The sequence below is a fragment of the Squalius cephalus genome (assembly GCF_949319135.1).
Source record: "Squalius cephalus genome assembly, chromosome: 21".
NCBI lineage: Eukaryota > Metazoa > Chordata > Actinopteri > Cypriniformes > Leuciscidae > Squalius > Squalius cephalus.
The window spans coordinates 16816222-16841821 of record NC_137142.1 but is presented as its reverse complement, the minus strand read 5'-3'; the positions used below and the strand labels follow the sequence as shown (position 1 = coordinate 16841821).

General features: G+C 38.1%; 1 protein-coding gene across 1 annotated transcript; it reads right to left on the bottom strand.

Annotated features, from left to right (window-relative positions):
• Positions 1–8511: 8511 nt before the first annotated feature.
• On the bottom strand, positions 8512–22543 carry ism1 (isthmin 1). Its single transcript, XM_079856230.1, has 6 exons — positions 21414–22543; positions 15495–15710; positions 14050–14311; positions 11694–11837; positions 11485–11574; positions 8512–10249 (listed from the first exon to the last, which is right to left on the bottom strand). The coding sequence occupies exons 1-6, from the start codon at positions 21549–21551 to the stop codon at positions 9732–9734; spliced, it is 1368 nt and encodes a 455-aa protein (XP_079712356.1). The 5' UTR covers positions 21552–22543; the 3' UTR covers positions 8512–9731.
• Between the last annotated feature and the right edge of the window lie 3057 nt (positions 22544–25600).

Sequence of the window (25600 nt, the reverse complement as noted above, 5' to 3'; positions counted from 1 at the left end):
TTCTAAGTGTTGATTGATTCATTCATTTAATTGACTATCTCCTTTTACTATATAAAAGTTGGGCACTAAGAAATAAGTCATGTATCAATATAGACTAAAAAACTGTTTTATTTTACATAAAATGGGCTGCCCTATTATTGTGGCAGTCATGTTGGGATCGTATATCCAGCCTTTTCTTGCCGTTTGAGTATAAAATCAAACAAACTTCAGATACACTTACCTTGAACTCTGATGTTTTTGAGAGAGAGAAAAAAAAGAAAAATCCCTAGTTTTTGTGTCAGCTTTGCCAGAAAGACAAATCGATTACTAGGTGTACATATAACTCAAGGGCTGCGTCCGAAATGAGTTCTCTTGAGTAGGTACTTTGAGTGCTAAAAAAAGTATGTACTATATAGGGCTGCCAACTCCCACGCACTGAGCGTGAATAGAATTTTATGAATAGAACTAAATAGAATTTTATGAAGTTCAGTGACATGTTACAATGTTTATTTTGTACAATGATGACTGGTAGGATACAGTTTTTATTATTGCTTGACAAAAATGTCAACATTTCAATTCCATTCTTGTGATTTGATTCCGATTTTGATTCAATATTGACTAATTTGGATACATGTTTATTTTAAATTTTATTTAAAAAAATAATCTCACCTAATGCTGTAAACATAGAGGGCCCAATCTGCTGGTATTATTAAAGGTTAAAAATAACAAATTAAATTAAATATAATGCAGTTTTTGTTATAATAACAATTATTTAATTAATGACAATGAGTAAAAATATAATAGTATAGTGCTCAGCAAAATCTCCTCTAGCTATTTTTTCTATTCAATTAACGTGCTATGGTCATTAAATGGCTTTCCTGAGGTAAATGTAACGTTATGTGATATAATTGTTCTCCTACTGTTATATTGACCTCTTTCCGTGGTTGAAAAACACTAATTGGTCGATATTATGTATACTTTCGGTAAGTTGTACTGCATCTTTAAATAAAAAAAGTAACAGATGATCGGTTCACGTGCACTTGAGTTTCAAATCATGGTTCACTACTGTAACGTAACTCAAGCCTATAAGTCCCGCCCAAGCTTCCTGTTTCAATAGGAAATACATCAACACGGGTATGGAACTGTGGTTAATGTTCTAAGTCACCAAACGGGAACTAAGTGGAAAATCAGCTGAATTCTTGTTGCATTTACACTTGCATTAGAAGTGGACTGAGATCTCTTTTTGTTCCCTTTTTCCAGTCACTGTGTTGATTGAATGCTGAACCATTTGAATGCCTCTTTATGTTAAAGAGACATTGTTTGATTTATTTTTTGGCCGTGTTGAAATGTATTGTCTACAGTCTGTTGTTTTATCTTTGTCTGGAGGCCTACTGTTCTCACTCTTTTGTTTAGTCTCCATGAGCGCTTGTGGAGTTCCAGACAAAAACACTGCTCTATTTGTAGAATCATATTTGTTTTTGAGGCTCTAACAGACAGCACAAGTTCTATCCTTGTCTTCCCCCTGCCTTTTCTACTCCCCACATATCTTATAATCTTAACTGTGGCCTGCCAAAGATTTATAGTCTAGAAATAAATTACACACTTGACAATAACCCAGAGGTGAAAATAGAAGCTCTCCAGAGAAGCTGAAGAAACGGGGGGTAAATTTGTCTTTGTTTGATGTCAGATTACAGAATGATGGTGTTTTGTAGACACTGTTTGGAAGGTTTAAGTTAATAGTGTTTTCCTTTATGATCCATATTCTGTGGCTATCCTAGATGTTGTCCTGAAATTTGTCCTACATGGTGTCTGTGGATTTATATGCGTTCGTGGTCAGAGCCACATTAACGTTTGGTTTCTTTCACCACCTATTTCTTTTTCACCACCATCTTTCACCATCTCCTTTAATTTTTTGGAACAGACTCATTTAGTCATTCATGCGATTTCCATTAAGGACAATAATTGCATCTGTCTTTAATGGAGTGTTTGGTATAATATTGACTTTTTACAACAATATTGTCGGTATATTGAATAAGAAAAATCGCTACAACAGTAATAATGCAACATATATACCTTTTGTGTTATGTACTGCATTTTTTATATATATATATATATATATATATATATATATATATATATATATATATATATATATATATGAAGAGTTCAGATGCAAAAGCCTCTAAGTGCCATCTGCAATTTTCTTCTAACATGGTCATTTTTATAAAGCTTGTATATTTAAGTTCAGTAATTTCACTTAAATGACAATTAATAGGTCATTTGCATTGCCATTTAAGTGAAATTACTGAACTTAAATATACGAGCTTGATAAAAAATTATAATTCTAGAAGAAAATGTCAGATGGCACTTAGAGGCTTTTGCATCTGAACTCTTCATATATATATATATATATATGTATATTATATTATGTACACATATATATATATATATTAGTGTATATATTATATTATGTACACATATATATATATATATATTAATGTATGTATGTATGTATATATATAATATATATATACATACATACATACAATATATATAAATATTTTTTTGCAAACCTTTTGGAACAAAATGAAAACAAGAAATGGAAATGTCACATACAAAAAAAAAAAAGATGCAACAGGTGAAACTTTGTCTCAGAATTCAGTAAGGCTCCGCTCACCAAACCAGTTCCTTTTTATTCATAACTCATATTGCATATTATTCAGGATTATGATTAATATTATTAAAGACAACTTTACATGAAAAACAATTGACGTTGTGGGTGAAAAACAGACCAAAGTAAGACATGTACTGTCAAATGTACACACATTAGTACACAATTAGTACACAAATGTACACACATTAGATTTCTTAAAATGAACTGAAAAGCAATTAGATTTTCTTTAAGAAATGTGTTTGAGAGTGGGTGTTGATTTTATTGTTCATTGCATATAATTCATCAAACATAAATGTCACTCACACTTAAAGGATGGTAGACGTGTTGTGCTCTTGAGAAGACGTCCTCCACCTGTTGCTCTTCACAGCATGATCAAACACATATTACAAAATAATACAGCTCACCTTGGACCCTTAACCCTTAACACAAGCACATTCCCTGTGTCACTTTCCATTTCAGTCCTCCAATTCAGTGGCATTTTTATGCCGTGCACACCGCAATGTTATTTGTTAGAGGTTGTGGCAGTGGAGTTTCAGAGGGCCCCTTCAGCTTTGAAAAGAGATACTTGGTCTTTAAGAGGTGGCAGGGGCACAGGACATTCAAGATGTATCCGATGCCTCGCGCTCAGCAGCCCTAAAACGCAGAACAGACGGCAATGCGAGTGAAGATCAAAGCCTGCACCCGTCGCCCCGCTCGGCCTGCTGTCCACACATGCTGAGCTCTCCTGTCAGAGTGAATCTCTGCCATGTGGCCTGTGTCTTTCTGCTCAAACCAGCTCGCACAACAGGTAGCTACATCTACCACCACCAAAAACTGTTTTATTGCACCGTATATGAACTGATGTGTGTACAGAGACACAGTCACGTACACAGAGCCTCACAGGTCGTCTTCCACTGCTCATGTCACACAAGGTCATTCTGTGCTGGAAATAGCAGATAGTCGCCCTTTCAGTGCAGAACAGAAGTAAGGGGGCATAACTTTCTTCTCTGACTAGTTTACTTTTTTGTTGATGGTGGAAACACTGTCTTATGTCAGAGTGGACATGTGAAAAAAGAAATCTAAGTATGTATATTACAAGTCAAAATTAGTGCTGTCAGTTCAATGTGTTAACTTAATTTTTTTCATCACATTACAATTATACACACACATAATTTCAGGCACAGGTCATTTTTTAGATTTTGGGCCATTTCTTTTCTATAACTTATAACTTTTCTATAACAATAACCAATTGATTGCATAATTACAATTTATCTATTTGTATTTGTAGATTTCAGTTTGTAGATTTTCCTGTCAGAAATCTCCACGTCAGTAGCACTTACATAAACCAAATTTTCCAGTTTTATTCCTATCTATATTCTGAAAGATTTTAGAGTCTGTTCATGTAACATTTGCCTGTTTTATATAACATTGTATACCTAAAAACATAGTGAAAACTAATAATATATTGACTTCTAAACCGTCTCAGGTTATGACTGTAGCCATGGTTTTCTGAGAAGGGGAACGAGACACTGTGTCTTGAATTGACACTATGGGGAACGCCCTCAGCGTGAAGAATCGCTACAGTTGTGGAGTGGGGGGCAAATACCCACTCCACCATGCTGAGGGATTGCCTGCCTTACTATGAGTGAATATGCTCAACATAAAGGGCAGAGCATAAGTTGAGTCAAATATGTGGTGCGGCGCAGTTCGGAGACGTCATCAGGAGACAATCCTTGCCCCTGATCCAGATCTCTCAGCAGATCCATCTTGTAGTCATGCTTATGGTGGGAGGGGCGATTATGGCCTGACGGGAATCGGTCGTCAGGTCTGCCGCGATCGATTTCTCAACTTGTCACAATGGAAGCATTCAGAACCCTCGGGTACTGAACAAATGTGCTCCTCACCCAAGCACGAAACGCACAAGTCGTGTGTGTCCTCAGGTCTCAAAAACCTGGGACAGGGACACACTTCCTGAAACGCTTGACTGGATTCTCCATTAGATTGCCTTCACACACGCTATTTACAAACGGCTCCTGAAGACAAAAAAGTTGATGACGTGAATCACAGGCCCCCTCTTCTACTCATGGGCGCTCCGCTTATGACATCATGGACTGTCGTCAGCCAATAATATTTGGTGTGTTTTCACAAGTGCTTCAAACACTGGTCACACTTTGAGGCCATTCCCCATAGCCATCTGCTCTGATGGGCCATCTGGTCTGTTACGATTGGTCTACTGATTACAGCACTTTTCGGAAACAAAACGTCCATTACCATGACTGAACTTCAGCTCCGGAGGCTCTCTAAAGCTCAGCGATTGTATAACACTGTAAAGACAGTAACGATGGCATTGATTATATTATATCAATCCGAGCACGAGTCTGATGATGAAACGTTGGAAGAACTAGTTATTCAACCCAAACGTCTGGATGTTTCTCAGTCATACACTACTCATTTTGAGGTACATAATGAGATGTTGCAACTGTAATTCCTCAGCATCAGCAACAAGTGTATGTCCATCAACAAACCGATGAGTATATTTCTAATTTATTGCAGTGCACATGCGGGAACTGTATCAATAACAGTGCATGTGTTAGCTGAGCACTAACAGAAATGACTGATGTAACATTAAAGTTTGTAAAACAAATCTTGCTTAATCCATCATTACTCAAAGTTGTAAGAACAAAAGACAATCTGCATTAATAGACACCATTTTAGGTAATAGTGGCCCACAGCATTAACTATTTCATTAAGACAATAATAATGTGGGTTAGCCGGAAACTTACACAATATATACATCAATAATTAATCATATTTACAGGTTGTGATTCTGAGGATTATGCTGGTCCAAATAAACTGGGTACTGACCCATCTTTCAAGAGCAAGCGTTTTGCGAATCCCGCGTTGAACTCCCAGATTTGAGAAGCAGTCGTCAGTGAAATGCTGTGTTGAAGGGCGGGTAAAGTTGTTTGCTGGCAGACAACGTAGAACATTGGCAGGACATTTATGCAAATGTGTTATCTAGTGACGTGTGACCGAAACGCAGTGGGATTCAACAAACGACTCGATTAGGTGGTTCATATTTGATTCTTTCTTTTGGGAGACAATAACTTCATTTATCATGCCCTTTCGACTTTACAACTTTGCAGAACTTTTACATTCACAAAGTTATATTACATGAAAGGGAATAAATAAAAATAAAAAATAAAACATAATTGGGGCACTTTAGCAAATATTGATTTATGTAATTAAAATTGATTGATTGACAAAACACTTCCAAAAGGTTACATTTTTTTAACAGCATCATTTTTTAAAGCAAATCAAAAGCTGAAAAATATACCTGTTTTTCCATATTCCTATCCTGTTATCTGTAACGTCGCACACTTGTGGAGTGTTGTGAGGTGAAAGGCAAAGGTCACGGCTAAGGTCATAAGGTCATGTGTGCATTTTCAGCCACCTTTATTCGTTCTTGTATGGACAAACCCTTGCAAGGGTTAATCTGAGCCCCAGAGCCCTTTATGGTGTTTGTCAGCTACTTGACTTGTTTGTTCAGCTGCGTGCTCCTCATTCCCAACCCCTCCCCCAGTTTCTGTGCACCCTGTGCCAACAAGCCCTCTCTAGGTCAGGCATCGGGCCAGCTAATACACCATTCACTGCAGCCCATGCATTGGTGCTAGTGCTCGCCAAACAGTGACCTGGCAGTATAGGTCATCTATTCCAGGTTCCACGCAGCACAGGCTTCCTTCTAATTAAGCCAGCCAAGCAGCCGCAGCCCTTGCGGCATTGCGGGCCAGACACTTCCTGAAATGTGCTACACCACCCATAAAGTGCCAGCACTGAGAGAAAGAGTGCAAAAGCGAATTGGATTTGGTCTAAAAACAGCCTCGCTTGAAACCACAACTCTACACCTCTCATCGGAGGAGGGCGAATAACATGAGAAGAAGGTTGGCCAGCTGCACTGTGGGAATTCTTAAAGCCAAATAGTGGTTCTGCATCATTGCAAAATTGTGGGCCTGAGCTTTTTATTTTATTTATTTATTTATTTATTTATTTTTCTCTGCAATCATAGAATTACTTTTGGCTTTTTAGCTTAAAAAAAAAAAAAAAAAAAGTGTGTGTATATGTGTATATATATATATGTGTGTATATATATATATATATATATATATATATATATATATATATATATATATATATATATATATGTATGTATATTATATGTATATTGTAAATATATCAATTGCAAATCATTGTAAATATGAACATAACAGAGCTTTAATTTGTACATAGAGTGTAATAGTTTTGTAGATTAATGTATTTGATGTATTTACTGTAGTGCGTTTCCAATTTTAGGCCTGCATTTTTTTAAATATGTTTATTCAGTATTAACATGGTCAATGTACAATGTACTTTCTTTAGAGAAATAAAGATACAATCATTTGTCATTTCTCAGAATATTGCGTTACATGGATTCAGCTTCAGTCAAACTACAAAAATAATTCCAAATCAAGAGGGACACGGTGTAAATAAGGCCTGAATTTTAAGCATTTTGTTTTTCTTTGCAATTGTAAAGTGATCTAACCATCACTGTTTGGGACTAAAGACCAATACACTGCAGTAATGACTGGTGCATTATCTTGTCTTTGGTTATTAAGTGTTTAAAATTATGCCTATTATTTGTAAGCTTTGTATTAAGGAGATGGCTATATTGAAGCTATAATATTGACCGCATCCAGTAAACACCTTCCGTGAATGCAGAAGTCTGTCACTATCCACAGCTGTTTGTAAGTCAGAAGCACAGTGGAGCTGTAAATGGAAATGGTGTAAGTTCTCAGAGGACATGTGGATTGTGTGTGAGAGATAGAGTTGGTATGGGGCAGGATCTGCCACCGCTCTAACACAGGCCTGATGTTTTAAAATAAAGCAGGCTGTTTGCTTTGATGTCGAGGGGCCTCTGAAGCAGACGGTCTGATTCAATAAAGATCACTGCTGCTTACCCAGCTCCATGCTGTAAGCTTAGCCTTCACTCTGAAGTGCTTTTCTGAAGGTGAGATGGGAGAAGACCAGGAGAATTCACTTGATACTAACAGCAGACGTTCTTGATCTGCATCCTGCTGATCTCGTCTTGTGGAGCTCAGGACGTGGTTGTGCTCAATGTCACCTGCTATGTGGGCTGCTGTCATGAAGTTTAACCTGTTAGGGCTGTTACATCCAATCATTTGACTCACTGCATCAATGCATCAACATTCAACAACACCTGCTAGGCACCAAATGCAGGGAAGTGGTAGTGACACATTCTGCATCATTTCCAAGTGTGTTTATGAATTCAGTTTCATTATATCCATATGATTTCCAACATGTTTCCAACAATGTATTTAAAACTATTACTGTATGTATATTACACACATATATATAACACTATTACGGTAACACTTTACAATAAGGTTCATTAGTTAACTACCTTAGTTAACATGAACTAAGGATGAACAATACTTCTACAGCATTAGTTAATCTTAGTTAATATTAATTTCAACATTTACTAATGCATTATCAAAATCAAAGGTTGTATTTGTTAACATTAGCTACGTGAACTAACATGAACAAACAATGAACAGCTGTATTTTTATTAACTAACATTAACAAAGTATTTATTAAAAAATAAATGTTAGTTCATGTTAGTTAATACATTCATTAATGTTAACTAATGAACCTTATTGTAAAGTGTTACCCAAAATTACTGTTTTTACTGTATTTTTGATCAAATAAAAGCAGCCATAGCATAAGAGACTTCTTTCAAAAGCATGAAATCTTATCGACCCCAACCTATTGAGCTGTGTTTTAAAAAATATATATTGCATTTTTATTTTTTTGATGTAAAAAAAAAGAAAAAAAAAAAGTAACATTTCATGAAAAAATATAAATGTTTCTAGCAAATATAAATTGGCCAAGGAAAATCTTGAATCCTGTTCATAGAAACTCATATAGACAGTTACAAGTTACAAGAAACCATTTTAATTAAAGCAAAGTATCTGTTTGTTTGGCATTATGTCACTGCAGAGGTCAAATGTTGGCCTGGGATTGGTCTAGTGAAAAACAAACTGAAAGGATGCTCTGAGGTTTCGGCGTTGGCCCGAAGAATGCGGCCTTCTATTCATGTGATTGCATGATCATAGTCAGATAAATTACTGAGGAATTCGAGAATATGAGCAAGCTTGCAAAAAAGACTTTGAGCCCCTTTTAAAGGGGGAAGAGTATTTTGCATCAGACATCAAAAGCGGAGCTTAGGCCTGTTTCAGGATGGAGCTAATAGGAGTCTTGTGGAATGGCTTAAAGTGTTTAATACCCGAGGACGGATCTCATTTGACTCTAAGAGAAGTTGGAAGACCCCTCGACCTCGGCAGTTCCTATATGGAATCATCTCCTGCAAATTTAACACATTGAGAGTCATTTGGTGGTGCTGATGTTTAATGTGACATGGCCTATTTATTTAGCACTCAAAATGTATCCATACATCTATATGCACAAACCCCTACCATTGACACATAACTATGACTCAATAAATACTTTGCAAGGATTATGCAGGTTTTTGACTGTTTTGTTTTTAGCAAACAAAGGAAAAGTGATGCAACAGGACATAATATAGGAATTCTGTTCATCCAGCTAGACACATATATGCTTGTTTACACAGAAACCTGAATATTGTATCCGATATCCTTGAATCTGTCCAAGAATCCTGAGGAGAGGCTTTCCAACTGCATGTAGGGCATAAAATAAGCATGCATAACCGATCATTGGTGGGGTGATTCCTGATATGACTTCCCTTTAGTTTTTCCCTTTTACTCCTAATAAAAATTCAGACAGAATGGCAAATATGTTGAGAAACCCCAAGTAATATAGATAAACAATCTGGAGAGAACCATGATGAGTTACTTGGTATTATTCTTCCCATGAAAACGCTATGAAAAGAGGTTCTGAGGGAAAACATATAAAGATCTTCTGTGCTTGTTGTAGACGGTGCTGTCTGTTTCTCATAGCAAGTCCTGTTCAAACACACAACACGAGTTCTGCTTCTGTTTTAGAAGGAGCATAGCAGCTTCTCGGCTCAAAACTCCCTGGCCTCCTCAAACTGTTTGTAGTAGTCCTCATCCTGGGGGTTCTCTGCACATTTCTGTCCGTTATTGGGAGGACGAGCCTGGTTATAGCGGCTCCAGTCGCCCTTGCAGATGATCCATGGTAGGATGTCCACTTTGTAATGCAGGTCAGCGGAGAACTCCGTGCTGATGAGGTTGGGCGCACCTGCCCCTTTGCCCCGGGTGATGAGCTTCATGCTGTCGTCGTAGCAGCAGTGTTGGGCCGCCAGCGTGGTGGATTCCAGCGTGAGCATGGAGCGGATGCAATAGCGAGCAGTGGGTTTGTAGATCTCCAGCTTCTCCTTCGGGCCGCTGGCATCCTTCCAGCGGAAGTTGCGCCTCGTTGCGGCATCGTGGACGTCCGCGGTGCTGTAGGCCACTTCAGTTGGGTAAAAGCAGGGGCAGCTGGGAAGGTCGTTGGCCACTTTGCTCATGTATTTCTTGAGGAACTCACTCTTGCAGTTCATCCAACGCTCGCAACTGTCTGTATCTGAGGGCCAACATCACAATCAGGATCACACAGTTAAAGTAATGTTCAAATGGGCGACTAACACTTTTCTTATCTCTAATATCTACTATTGATGGCTAAGAATGATGGACGCATCTTTCGAAGGCCGATTGCATCACAGCGGCACGATAAAGGCTGTCCCAATTCGAAGGCTCTTTCAAATGTGGCCTTCGTTTCCCGGGCAATGAAGGACAAAACAGATGGATCTTTCACAGCCTACCCAACCCCAGAATTCATTGCGTGCCGGTGACTCTTTTTAGAGAAATTGACGGATTACACTTTAAAATGTAAGTATTGGGGTTTCAACTTACTCCTACAGTTGCCCTGTATAGTTTTGATTAACTAAAAAGACAAAAATTCACAAGACTGGTCCGATTCATGAATCAATCAATCTTAAAAGTTGGTTATTTTTAGTTAATCAAAACCATAGTGTGCAACTACTAATATCATGAACTACTCTGAACAAATCACACTAGTTGCACTGTATAGTTTTGATTAACAAAAAAGAACAAACTCATAAGACTAATTCTTTCAGGAATCAGATTAAACACACTAGTCATGCTGTGGATTCAGTAGTGGGGATGTTGTGTATAAGCAACATTTACTAATTCAAGAAATATTATTTCTAGTCTAACTGTAGGTTTTCCTATGGAATCTTGTTTCCACCACAGAATAAAGAATAACAATTGTTTATATCTCACAATTCTGACTTTATTTTAATAATTCAGAATTGCGTGATATAAAGTGGCAATTTTGTGTGTTATAAAGTCAGAATTGTGAGATAAAAACTCGCAATTGCGAGAAATAAACTTGCAATTCTGACTTTTTTTCTCAGAATTGCGAGTTTATTGCGAGTTTAATTGCTTTATAACACGTAATTGCGAGTTTACATCTCACAATTCTGACTTTATAACATGCAATTGCAACTTTATATCATACAATTCTGACTTTATAACTTGCAATTCTGAGATAAAAAGTCGCAACTATCTTTTAAAATGTTTTATTCTGTGGCGGAAACAAGCTTCCACATTTTCCTACATTTAGGACAGTAAGCTAGTAGGTGATGTATAAATGCCATATCTCTGTTTGAATAAAAAGTAAAAGTAAAAAAAAAAAAGGTTAAATTATAGAGCTAGGAGCTTGTTTTGCTCACTTGGGGTATTGGTTTTAATTAGCGATCAGTTACCCAGGTGATGTTAAATTACAAAATAACTCACCAACTCCGAAGAGCTCTGTTGCATTAAACTCTTCAGTGCCAGCAAGCAGACTGACTTCTGTCGCTGCTGTCTTGAAAGCATCTTCAATCCCTGTACATAAGAAAGTGCCATTAATGTTTAAGATTGTCCTTTGGCTGCATATGCCACTTTGTAATCTTGGTACAGGAGTTTTCTTAAATAAAGGATAGTCCAAGGTAGGGCTGTCTTACCGGGGCAGCTGGGCATGTCACATGTCCGTGACTCTGTGGCTGTGCAGGCATAGCCACACGACCTGGTTCGCTTCTGGTTGCCATTTCCACAAGACACACTGCATGGTGACCAACCGCTCCAGTCACCTTCCCCATCTATGTAGTCTATAATAGAGGCAAGAAAACAGTCAAATTTCACAAATTCACTGGCACTTGAGTGTTATGACATGACTTCAAGCACAGGTTGTGCTGTACTCCTGTCCCACTGAGTAGATCTGATTCAGACCTTATGTTTCAAATACCTGAGGCGCTTAAAGTCGGTCTACTGGCCTATACCATTAGCATACCTCTCTAATTGGCTGATACACATGGGAGTGGGTGAATGAATGAGCCAAGTCTGCATACCTATGCCAACTTCCAACTCCTTTTAAAACAATGTACAAGAACTACTCTTAAATTTCTGATTCAGTGATGAGGGCCGACCAAAACAGTTACTCAAGTATCGAGGTGGAGTATTTTTAATGTCTTTTTCTGACATTGCAATTTTATTGCCTTTAATACAGTTTTTATATCCTCACAATGGGCGTTTACAGTTCGTCTGTCAGACACTATGGCTATGTGCACACTGTCAGTACAAATCTGATTATTTGTGGATTTGTGGATCTAATGACTGTCCACATTGTGTATCACAACTGTTCATCTCTGATGTGTGTGTCCAGTGGTGCTCTTTCTTTTTCCGGAATATCTGCATTGGTTTTTAATGGCAATTCAGATGTTGTCATATTTACAACATTACAGTGACTGTGTAGCTGCTATGCTGGACTACTACATCTTCCAAGGCAGCGGCAGATACATAGGAGCCTGGTGTGCGTAGCTTTATTCTGTGCTGTCGTCTCCACCGGTATCAAAACATGTGTCCGTTACATTGGCATTTTCTGCTCGTCCGGCACTTTGCAACAACACAACCCAACCCGATCTCACGGCAATTCGTGTGTATTTTACGATGTGGCTAATTCGTACGAATTCATACGGCCTCACTCGTACGAATTCGTCCAATTTTTGCTAAATCGTACATATTTTACGAGTTGCCCAATTCTTATGAATTCGTACAAATGACCTACCCCTGACCCCATCCCTAAACCTACCCATCACTGGGGTTAAGACAAGTCATATGAATTCGTATGAATTAGCCAGCTCGTACTCACTCGTACAAATTGCTTGTGAGATAGCGTTGCACAACCTGGTTTCTGCCTTAACGTATGCCAAAAGGAGGGCAAAACAAAGTTGGAATTTTAATAATAATCTATTTATGTTTAAGTTTATTATTATTAGAGTTTGTAAAGAAATTAATTTGTAGACACAATTTATGTAAAGCTATTTTAGAGCATAAATAAACATGGATCTTTATTTAATTAATAATAATAACAATAGTAATAATAATGTTAGTTTTGTATAGAAATGCGTTGTATTTATATGCAAAACCATTTAATAATGATCAAAGTTTATACTCTAAACTAAAAGAAAAACAGCCAAGCCAAGGGTGGCTCCTTTGAAAAAGCTAAATTATAAGAACGTTTTGATTTGTTTAACATTTTTTTGGTCATTACATAATTCTAACTTTTCTGGTAGTGTGTATATATACAGTCACACACACATGCACAAACCAACCAAGCAACCACAATCTATATCCACTCCCCCTGATGAGAGAAAAACAAAGAGCTTTGGTCTTAAAAAGACAACATTACTCTCAGCGCCGTCAAACCGCATGGTCACAGTTGATTGCGGGCCAACTCACAGGCAACAACATGTCTGAAACCCACATGAGCCACAGTTCCCTGCACACACCGCTAATGGAAACGAATAAGCCAATCAACAGTAGTTATGGCAAACCCTCAGGAATGAGTCACGGCCTCAACAGGCCGTGTGTGTCATGAGGAAAATTTATATGGAGAATTTTTAGCTTCAGATTGATATTACCCTAACCCATTGATCTGTGGTGACAGGGTAAGAATGAATTTGACAGGAAGTGCAGTCTCTGACAGTAACACACATTCACTCATTTAGCTCCACTTAGCACCAAAAAATAAGACAGAAAGGGAGCTATTGCACTGGAGGAACAGATGCTCTAGATTCTCTTTCCTCCTTTGATGTTCAGGAGTGTGTTCTGTCACAGAGACAGACTGTTGCAGGAATCCGTCTGTCACAGGAAGCAATCTACAATCACAAACTCCATAAGAAGTGCTGTCCTTGTTATAGTGACAGCGTAAATCATCTGACGTGCAAATTACAGATTCCATCACCTCACGGCAGAGCCATATTTAAGCTTTGCAGAGCCTTTCATTAAGACAATAACTCATAACACTCGCCTGTAACGTACCGTATTCTGTCTGTGTTCTGCTTCCCGTGCCGGCAGACCCTCTTCGCTCCCAGTCTCCCAGCGGTTTGAGGAAGTTGCTGTCCTCCGTGTTGCTCTCGTAATCCTGTTCACCGGGACCTTTTGGGGTGGAAGCTGAGGACGTGGAAGATGAACGCTGCCACCAGTTCCTCCAGTTAGGAGCCACCCAGCCAGGCTTGTTTTCTTTGCGTATTCCCTTCTCTGGCTCAGAACCTTCCAGGCTGTCCACCACTTCTATGGTAACCTAAAACGATTTTAAAAAAAATATTGTCATATCAAAGTACTATGGTAGTACCATCTGATACCATCATAACTCCAACAGTTTCCTTTTGTAAGAAACATTTCAAAACAGTAATTTCATGCTGTGCTGTAAAACTAAATCAAACACTGCAGTCTGTATCGGTCCCTTTTATTGTGAATCTAATGTTTACTTGCACATGTTGAGAATAATCATACAGATCAAGGGTGTTTGTTGTAGGGAGAGAGGTTTTGTGGAACATCAAACAGTGAGGGGTGGTGTGATGTTGTGGAGGTCCAGATGGACGTTGACTTAGGTCATGGTCATGCTCCATGACTCGCTCTGAGAGGCTGCCATTCTGCCACCCCCCAACCCCCCCCATCCCAGCCAAACACCCCACAAGTAACACATGTGCCTCCCAGATTGGGGCAGGGGGTGGGCGTCCCCTCTCTAGCCTCTATTTCTCTCGCTCTCTCCACCTAAACATCAAGTTCAAAGGGCCTCTCAGCCTCCTTAAGACCATGAAAGCCAGATGATGCTTTGGATCAAAGATACCCATGCCCACACACCCCCCTTGAGACTCACACACTCACACACACATTCACTGCCATCTTAAGACATCGATACACTTTATCCTTTCTGCCATTCTTGGTCAAGACTCACATGTTTTTCCTTCTGATGTGGATCAAGACCATGATGGATTAGTTGGCGGCTGGTGCTGTGCAGGTGTATGTGGTTACTGAGAATCGGCTAGGTGAATGTTAGAGGTTGTGTGTTTGTGTGTGCGTGCGTGTGTGAGAAAGAAAGAGAGAGAGAGAAAGTGGGGTGGCGGGGGGGTGGACCAAAAGGCTCTATTTTTGAAAAGAAGTGCTGATGTGCATCAGGGCTTTCTGCCACTTTCCCTTTGCCAAGATTTCACTTTATGTGCTTGGTCAGCCATGTCTCCTTTAAAAGTCTTTGTGTTTGTGCGCGGCAAAAACAACAACATTTTATTAATCATTATTTTGTCTAATACAAATAAACTTGCTTAAAATGTTACATTTATTTGAGATGCAAAAATGTGTAAAATAAGAGAATCTTATTTTCTTAATTTGTATTTAAGTCATTAATATCACTAATGTGTCATTGCAACATTGCAAGCGATTTGGTAAATCTAAGGAAAACGCATTGAATTTCAGCAACTTCCTACCTGTATGTTAGGGTTCTGCCCATTTATATCAGCTTTGGAAAGATCAGGAAAGTTCTGCAGGTCCAGCAGAAAAGCTCCTGGGCCATCTCTCTGCAGGCTGCCCCCTGTCCCATGACTCTGAGCCCAAGGCTGAGACGCTGGAATATGAGCCACTCGGGACTGTCTGTCACCCGGCCCCTTCTGAACGGAGGAGCTGCTATCTGCATTGACATTATTCTGCATGAAACGATAAGAGAAACATTGAAATATGTGATGAGTAGTTCTCAATGAGTTTTTTTCTTCAGGACCCACATTTGACCATTTTCACCTCCCTTTTAAAACTTAATGAGTCTATCTATTTTATCATGCTAACTATATATGGTTAGTTTCATTTTATTGTTTGCATTTAGCGTAGTTTTTCCTGCTGTCCACTATCAGAACAAACCTGTGGCTGTGACCCAATGTTTTATTACCCACCAGTTGGCCCACAGACACTCAAGGACTTGAATCGTTTTGCAAAAAGACAAATGTTAAAGGAAGCCATTCGGAGTGAATCATCCCTCTGTAAATAATTCTTGACTCTTTGTTGTCACACATTCAAAAATTCATCTCAATTATCTGCTTGTTTTCGCCCTGACCTCGGGAGACGTTCTACAATTGATGTTAGACGCAGCGTAGAAATATATTTACATTGTGTAACTTCCCAACAAGGAAAAAAAGCAGCGTCCTGGTATAAATACAGATGAGAGTGGTTAAAAGTGCTCAACATCATTAGATTCATTATTCACTGGTTAAAATGGCAGAGGTCAATTCACGTCTCAATCAGAGGTCACCGTCAGCAGGAGTGCACAGTGGCAACCCAATCTCATGGGAAAACATAACTATTTATGAAGTGGCGATTCCATATGAATTTGTATGATGTGAATGGTACCAAAATTAAAAAATAAATAAATAATTTAAAGCAAGCATGGTGGTCCTGCCCTAAACCCACCACTAAACATAACCACCACTGGGGCATAAGCAGATCAAATGAATAAGCCACCAATTTGCCAAAACTTAAAATAGTTACTAATTGCCACAAGACTGTGTTAACAGTGGTTGATAAATGGAATAGTGTTCCCTAGCTAGTTCAAGCTGGTCGTCTTTCATCATTCCCTGCTCTAGATGTTTGGTAAGATCGACTAACAGCTGGTTTTTGACCTGGTTAGTGCTGATAGACCACCTTGGACTAGTCACAAACCAGCCACAATGGTTTCTCCAGCATGCTTTGTTCATCAAATCTGTTCAGCAGGAAGTTGATAAGCAGGCAAATTGAAGACTTTATGTCAGAAATGATCAGAAATACTTGACCAAAAATGGCAACCTGAACATGGGCACCTTTTTCTTCCCACCTGAAATGTGCGATTGCAACCTAGACGTCTTTTAACACCCTTTTAGCCAGCCATATGTTCACGAAAGAGACCTTGAAGACTGAGATCAAGGGAAACAATACTGGTTTCATCCAGCTCAGCCCAGCACTGTTTGTTTACACTGACGGAGATTAGAGACATTGACTGCTCCATTCACTCAATCTCACCTCAAATGGCCTAATTACCCACAGGTGCTACATTGCTCCTTATCACCCCATAATATAAACACACACACACACACTAGAGACTTTCTGTGAATCTTATGAGAGTACTATAACAATAGCCCATCACATAAAGCAACAGGAGGGACAGTTCACAAAAAGCATCATAAAAAAGATTAGCCTACTGAACATAATTGGGAGGAGAGAAATTCGAATCTGATCACTTAAAGGGACTGGAAAAACAATCTATTATTTCATTATTATCATTATTTATATCATTATTTGCTGTCTTTAATGCTGTTCCCAGTATTGTTGTGGTGGTTGTTTTTTCTGTGGAACACACAAACACAAAAATAATATATAGTTTGGGGTTAGAAAGAATTTTTAATGATACGTTTTATCAAATACATGCAACCTTGGTGAGTTTAAAAAAGCTCACCAAGGCTGCATTTATTTGATAAAATATACAGCAAAATATGACTATTTTTACTACAATATATGTATATTATATATTAAGAACAGTTAGTATTATAAAAACAATACTATATTTTAAAATGTATTCCTGTGATGGCAAAGCTGAATTTTCAGCATCATTACTCCAGTCTCCAGTGTCACACGATCCTTCAGAATTCATTCTAATATTTGGATTTGCTGCTCAAGAAACATTTCTTAGTATTATTATTAGTGTTGAAAACAGTTGTGCTGCTTAATATTTTTGTGAAACCCCTGATACATTTGATGAACTGAAAGTTCAAAAGAACATACGTTACTTGTTAAATGTCTTTACTGTCACTTTTAACCATTTGAATGTGTCCTTGCTGAATAAAAATGTTAATAAAAAAAAAAAAAAAATTCATATGGATTCATACTGACCCCATGTGAGGATTCTTAAAAAAATCTGTTTTGTTTTCCTTAAAAATAACAGCATACATGTATAAAACAACACAAGCAAATCATGTCAGAATCTTATTTTTTCTGTTAATTTTTCTTTAAAATAGGCAGCGGTATTGTAGTAAGCACAGATAATATTGACCTAATAACTGTTATGTTTCAGCCATCTGCCATTTGTTTTTATGAAATGTAAAAAAGATATACTTTAGTCATTTTTAAGGAGTTGGAAACGTCAAAGGCGGATGGCCTGGCTCCTGTCTTTCCTTGGATCAAGAGAGGGTTTCTGGCTACAGTCCTGCACTGTTCTACTCTTGAGCAGCTGAAATAGATATAGAACGAAGCCCATTGCAAAACTGTTGTGCTGGCTGACAGAAAAAAATATGCTTTTCCCTGTCAAAGAGGGTTGTAATTGTTTTCCCGTAAGACTGCCAAGGCATGTGTTCGCTGTCACATACACACAGAGGGGGCAATTACTCCACAATTGGACAGCTATAAGTAGCTTGTAATCATGCATACTGAGCTAGACAATAAGATCAAAGGGCACCATCAATCTTTTGTCTCTTTCTCTCCTCCCTCTCTTTCACTCAAGCCATTTTGTTTGACTGCCTAAGTGCAGAGAGCAGTGTAGTGTAGAATGCATTTCGCTTCAGGTAAAAGGGGAAAAAAGTCCAACCGTTTTGGGGAAGCTACTCTGAAACAGTTGTTTTCCAAGCTACTTTAAATAATCAAGTGCCACCCTTTTGAAAAAGTAGTTAGCTATACTACAGACTACTAACACTTCAATAATGATAATCAGCGAACAGCTTTTCCAAACTGGTTCATTTAACTGGCCCACTCAAATTAACCGATTCATTAAAATGAGTTTTAATACATATACCAAAATAACATTGGTATACGAGTGCTAAATAATGAACAATATGCGCCGTGTGTTCAAACCACAATATGGTTTGAAGGACAAAGTCAGCATTACTGATGTAATATCAACATGTTTTGGCAGAGAAATAGACTATTTAAGAGACTCCAATACAAAATCCTGGATATACTAGCTTGAAATGTTTTAATACCTTAATAATTGAGGCCTTAAATATTGTGAAAAACTGTAACCGTGACATAACATTATTACAGTTCTTACAAAGACATACCATTCTTCAAACAGTATGGGCCTCTGACTATGAAAACAGACACAAGGGTGACACACAGACGCCCCCATTACATTTCGGACTACTTCCACCTCCCGCTTCCTCTTCATTCCCTTTGCTTAAGGAGCATGACACCATTTCAATTGGGAACCTCTCAGGGGGTCTTCCCAGGAGACTGGACAGGAAATGAAGGCTAAACGCAAAGTGCAAAAGGCTTTCAATGCGACACCTATATGAAGTAGAAAAATATTTGCTTTTCCGACTTCATGAGGAAAATACACTACATCTTGAAGTCTGGACAGTTACGTAACCAAATATTCAAGTTTGGCAGGGACCAGAATGTAAAATCTTAAGGATTGTGCATTTTAAAACCTGCACTGACCGGTGAATATTAGGACCACTAATTGGGTCATGTTTCTCTCATTAGCAATACACTACAAAAAATATTTTTTTTAATTCAACAAGATAAATTTGTGTGGTTAGCAAAGATATTAAGCATTCTTTTCATATTTTCGATGGTAATTGGTCTTGTGGCACTTGCAGTTTTTTTTTGTACTTGCTTCAGCATAAACAAGTGATAAACAACGGAAATAAGGCAAATATATTTATATTTAAGATACATTCTTTAAAAAAACTAATATTTACACAATTTTGCTTAAAAAAATAATTGAACTTGATTTAAGGAAGTTTACATATGGGTCACTCTTGGTCTTACTGGATCTCACTGAGTCGTGAGAAATATTAGGTATTAATGTATTAATTTTAAAATGTATATAGTTTTATAACTGGGACAGTATTATATTTATTCATTTAATTAATTTCTGGTAATTATGTTCTTCATTCTTTATCAAATTCTTACATTTCTGACTATAACATTGTGAATCCTAGATTAAATCATAAAGAAATGATAAATAATTGATGCTGTCCTCTCAGGCTATGGCCACTAGAATGTGTTTCTCGTACTGTATCTGTACATTTGAGATCAGAAGCTGCCATTAAAGCGTTTTTGTCATCACCAAACTCTACTGCCTCCATCCCTCACTGCTGCCCCCAACCCTCTTCAAACCTGGTTAAGTTTGACACATTCTATGTACATTCCAGGCATATTTCCAACAGCCATGTATGTCATAAACGTGTTCCAAGAAAAGCGAGTTCTGTCCCAAGACTCTCCGCACAAAACCACAGACTTGACCTCCAGGGCTAAACTGTAAAGACTCACCCGGGATTCATTCACTTCCTTTAGCCACTGACTGAACAGACTGTTGAAATACAAACTTTTAGCTTTCAGCTTCTGTTTCGTCATTGTTCACCTGAATCACACTGCTGCCGTTCCTCTACAAGAGAGCCACCATAGTGGATAAACACACATTCATCATGGTGTTATGCCAACGTTTGCAGGCTGACAAAGGCATCTTGGTGTCATGCTAAAAATACATCAAAAAGCTAGCCGCAGGGTTTTTAATGCACCCAACAAAGCCCCGTTGATCTCAAACCCTTCTTGACCCCAGGGTCTTGTCTCTGGGAGCGCTGCACTTGCTCCGTAAACAGATGGCAGAACACTTTTAGCTGAAATCTGCACAGACTCATTAAAGCCAGGTTTAATCTCGGCTAACTGAAGGACAGTCTAAACTGAGAATGTTTTCCGCAGCCCTGAAAGTCACCCTGCTCTCTTTTAATGGCCCCGTGCACCAGTGTGTTGAATATATTTGGCTTTCCTGGTCTGATTGTGCTATGCTTTTTTTGTAATCTTGGCAAATGCACAGTTTGAAGCAAGAACATATTAACAGGATGCTTGGGTGACAGTGATGGACCAGTGGTGATAAATGATAGCCAGCAGCTTGTTAACTGGAGGGAAAGAGAAAATCTCTGACCCTGGCTGCATCCCAGCTCAATTTGAATATGCTATGTGAAAGCTGCCTGAAAATATCTATCTATCTATCTATCTATCTATCTATCTATCTATCTATCTATCTATCTATCTATCTATCTATCTATCTATCTATCTATCTATCTATCTATCTATCTTTTCACTGATGTATTTTATTTTTATGCATTGTGACTTTAATGAAATTTCCACCACAAATCCTCATTATGGAAATGTCAAAAAAAAAAAAAAAAAAAAAAAAAAAAAATATATATATATATATATATATATATTCAATCATTATATATATATATATAATGATTGAATATAATAATGAAAAATAAAACCAAATAAATGAGCAAAAATAAATTATGAATGATAAAAAATAATAAAAAAATAAAATAAAAAATGATTTTGATTTTAGAGTGAAATGTAACCTGGGCATGTCACGCGTTACATAATTCGAATAAACTAACCTCCGCCACCCGCGCGTCCTGCTCCGAGCTCACAGTGTCATTCCCGTGCTGCAGCGGGCTGCTCCGCAACACCGTGATGTGTAACGTCAGAAGAAGGAGTCCCAACAGCAACAGCAGCTCCGCCGCCAGCCGCACCATCCTTTTCACTCGAGCGCTCTTAAGACCCTGCGCTGCCACCGCTGCCGGGCTTACGCTGCCGCCTCCTGCCGCTGCAGACACTCCGAGCTCCGGATCCGCCGCGGACGAGGAGCCGCCACACCACTGCGGAGCCACCTCGGGGTCCAGAGCAGCAATACTCACGGGAAAAAGAGGAACCAGCTAGAAATGATCCCAACCACTCCACGTTTGAAAAACTGATCAGATCAATGAGTGATCTATAGTTCCTCGCCTTAATGTTATAATCCTGATGTCCAAAAAGAACGTGAATTACTTTTAAGAAACAGAGAAGTAAGCCCCACAAACTCCAAAGCTGTGTACCATTCCATTGAGGTATTTACTCTTCTTTTAACATTAGTATTAAATGCAAATGAAAATATTATATGTGGAGAGAGGACGTTTTACTTCTTCATTGAGGAAAAACTGGAGTTTTACTTGTGCGCAGGTAAATCAGGTAGCATTGGCACAAGAACAAGTCTGAGACCCTGCTGCATTCTTATCTTTGAAAATAATAATAATAAAACACAGAAAAAAAGTCTCCAGCTCAAACAAATGTATCAAATTTAAATTCTCGTGGTCTGTCCTTCACGTCTAATATAAAACTTGTGGTTTGGGTACATTGTTGCGCTCCGGTGCGTTGCGCAACGTGCTGTCATCCTCTCCAAACGCCAGTGTCCTCAGAGATGAAGTGCAGTTCACTATAAGCCCATCTTCAGTGTGATCAAGATCCAAAGTTCCTCCTCTGACTAACTCATCTGAGCTGTGTCCTCCGGAGGGTGTATGAGCCGCTCTTGCGCAAGAGTATCCACACACACCTTCTGCGTAAAAGCGCGCTGTCAAATAACACACGACACCACAGCTCAAGACTAGTGTGTGTGTGTTCCCTTCTGTCGTTTCGAGTCTTTAGTCCAACACAAACACAGTCAGACTCGTGCCCACGAAGCCTTTGGTGTTTTTATATCCCCTCTTCTTTTGGTTTGCTGTCACCTCCCCTCCCCACCGAATTAACCCTTCATGTCCCATCACATCAGTGCACTCATCAGCAGAACACTTACAAAATGCCTTTATCTGTCCTGTGTTGATCTGTTGTGAATACAGTGGTAATGGAAAAATAGATCGATTTGAAATATTTGCAGTAGAATGTTTAAGATTCTGTAACATGCTTATTATATAGCAGTAGAACTAAAAAGACTAAAAAACTTATATATAACATGATCAATTCTTTGTTTTTTGCTCTGAGACCATATCTGAATTTTTGTTTTTGTTTTTTGTGTGTGCGTGAAACCATATCATATATGAAAAAAGTCGGTATCTTCTTTTAAAATGGTAATCAGAGCTCTTGACCTTCTTGATTAAATACTACAAAAATGTCTTAATTTTGACAATCAATTTAACTGATAAGTTTTATGTTTAAATAAATACAAAAATGGAAACTATATACAAAGTTAAATTAGGATTTTTTGTTGTGAATAAATAGTTTGAGACAATTTTGAGCATGCTATTTCAAATCAAAATCAATAAAAACTTCTAGACTAATCAAGACTCAAGTCTTACTTCAGAGCGATTGATTTAATTTAAAACACTAATTAAAAGTGATTAATGGGTTGTAGTTTGTAAAATCCTATAGACCTTTCCTTTGTTTGAGTGATTATAGTGCTAATGATCTTATCAGAGATTCTAAGCTGAGAGGTGATGTGACAATATGAGGGTCTCTTTCCCTCCTCCAAATTTCACACTTTCAGGAATGTGAGGACGAGGTGTGCCATGATTTGCATTTGTTTGTTCTTCATGGGTCGTCTGAGAGCACACATCAAAAAGTGCGACAAATGCTTTAGCTCTTGTCCAGAACTTGTGTATTGGTCTGGTTGGTCCAAAGGGGTTCACAGCATTAGGTTTTCAGTTGAACAGTTGAAAGATGTTTGTTTGGATTGATTAAGCATGAAACTCTGCATGGTATGCAGAGCTAAACTATTATTTTATACTTCACATCTCAGTAACATTTCAAAATGACCCGATTTCATTTGTCTAGAACACATATGCTCTCATTTAGAAAGGACTAAGAGGAATCTACAGTCATGGACACACTGGTGGTGCTCAGAATACCTTTGCAGTTTCAAAGGGCCGATGAGCCAGCTCGCGGGGCCCCTTTGCTGATGGTCAATGCTTAGACAGATGTTTTCTTGGAGCAGCACATTGCTGTGTTGGTAGCAAAGGAGATGGAAGGAGACTTGACATCTGTTCTCCAGACCGGCTAGACCCTCTGACACTCAGGGTGGGGGTAAACTGATGGAGAGAGGCCCATCCTGTTGCGTGTGCATCTGTATTTGTGCTCTTCTGTTGAAATGTGTGTCTATCCTTGATTTTCCTGTAAACAACAAGGAATTTTTCCAATGTTGGAGTGTTACAATTCCCTAATGTCAGGAATCAAAGATTAAGTAATTAATCTGGGTTTACGTACCTCGCAGAAGTAATAGTCGTCCTTTGCAAGGTTCAAACTTTTCAGTTGCTGGCCTGATCTTTTACCACTACACCACAACACCTCAAAGGCAATGCTAAAGCCTGGATGCTGTAATTCTCAGCAAGGATTTCTTCACAAGTGACAAAAATGTTTTGGAGATATCAGATATATTTCAGAATATATTCTTCTTTTAGGCTAATCTAGTCATGGCTTTTGGACCTGTCAGACTGGTTAGATGTGTAGCTAATATGAATTGATTTTCATCTCTGAATGTGTTAAAAACACAAAACTTGAAAAATATACCTCTGATAGATTTGCATCATCTAATGTAATTAAAATGGGAAAAAAATATGTTGCAATTTAGATTTCCTTAGGTTATAACCATAATATATATATATATATATATATATATATATATATATATATATATATATATATATATATATATATATATATATATATATATATATTAAAGCCAATAAATAATGGATTATTTCCTTCCACTGAGACACTTCTGATTCGCACTGTTCGCCATGATGGTTTTGAATTGTTTGAAATATGACTGGAAAAAAAGGAAAATAGAAGTGCAACATATGCAGCACAAGTCTGTCATTTAAGCTGCATAAAATTATAATGAGAACATTATAATTGTGTGCTTGGGACATGGCTTTTGATGATGAGACTTTTGTTTTTATAATCAGAAAAAGTATATAAAAATGTGGATTTAGATTTATCTGCCAATATATCGATTATCAGCTTTCGCATATAAAGAATTATCGGTATCAGCCAAAATGTTCATATCGGTGCATCCCTAGTTTCTATACATAAGAAAGACAAAGAGGAGAAAAAACACCCTTATAAAAGGTAAAAAATAAAGGCTCTATAAATCAATTCCACAGGGCTAAAATTGTGTCCCTTAATAAAAAGTTAATTTCTGACGGATAGAGGAGCTCTTCCACTATGAACATGTCTTAGACATCACTTATAGTAGCACAACCTTGTTATATAAATGTTGTTTTCCATCTATTTATGATTGTTTTCCAGTGCAACTACAATTGCCCTCTGAAACAGAACAAAAACATGCATTGTCCGACGTGTCTAGTGCCTGAGATCCCACAAATTTCTCACCTCAGCCTTGAGAAATCTTCATCACTATGGTGTTGGTATTCTTGAAATAACAAACATTGTTTCAAACATGAGTAAAACAAGTGCAGACTAGACCTCATCTGTCTGCAGCATTTACTATCTGTCTTGATTCCTCCCAGCATTAATCAAGCGGTTACCCCACACCTGCGGAATGTGTATCTCTGTACTAATTGCTAGTTTTAGGTGAATATTGGCCTGTGTGCAACATAGTTGGCATGTTGAGCTCCAGCATTCAGACAGTGCTTTTGGGTCTCTTTCAAATGTAACAATTAAGTTTAGTCTCATCCAAAGCAAAGAGTTTGGTAAAACATGTGCAGACACTACTTTTTGTTAGTTTTGCAGCTAATGAGTCAAAGAGGTAATTACTATATGCTTTGGTGTTTACTGTGGTAAATACAGTTTCTATAGAGACGTTCTGAGCTCGATT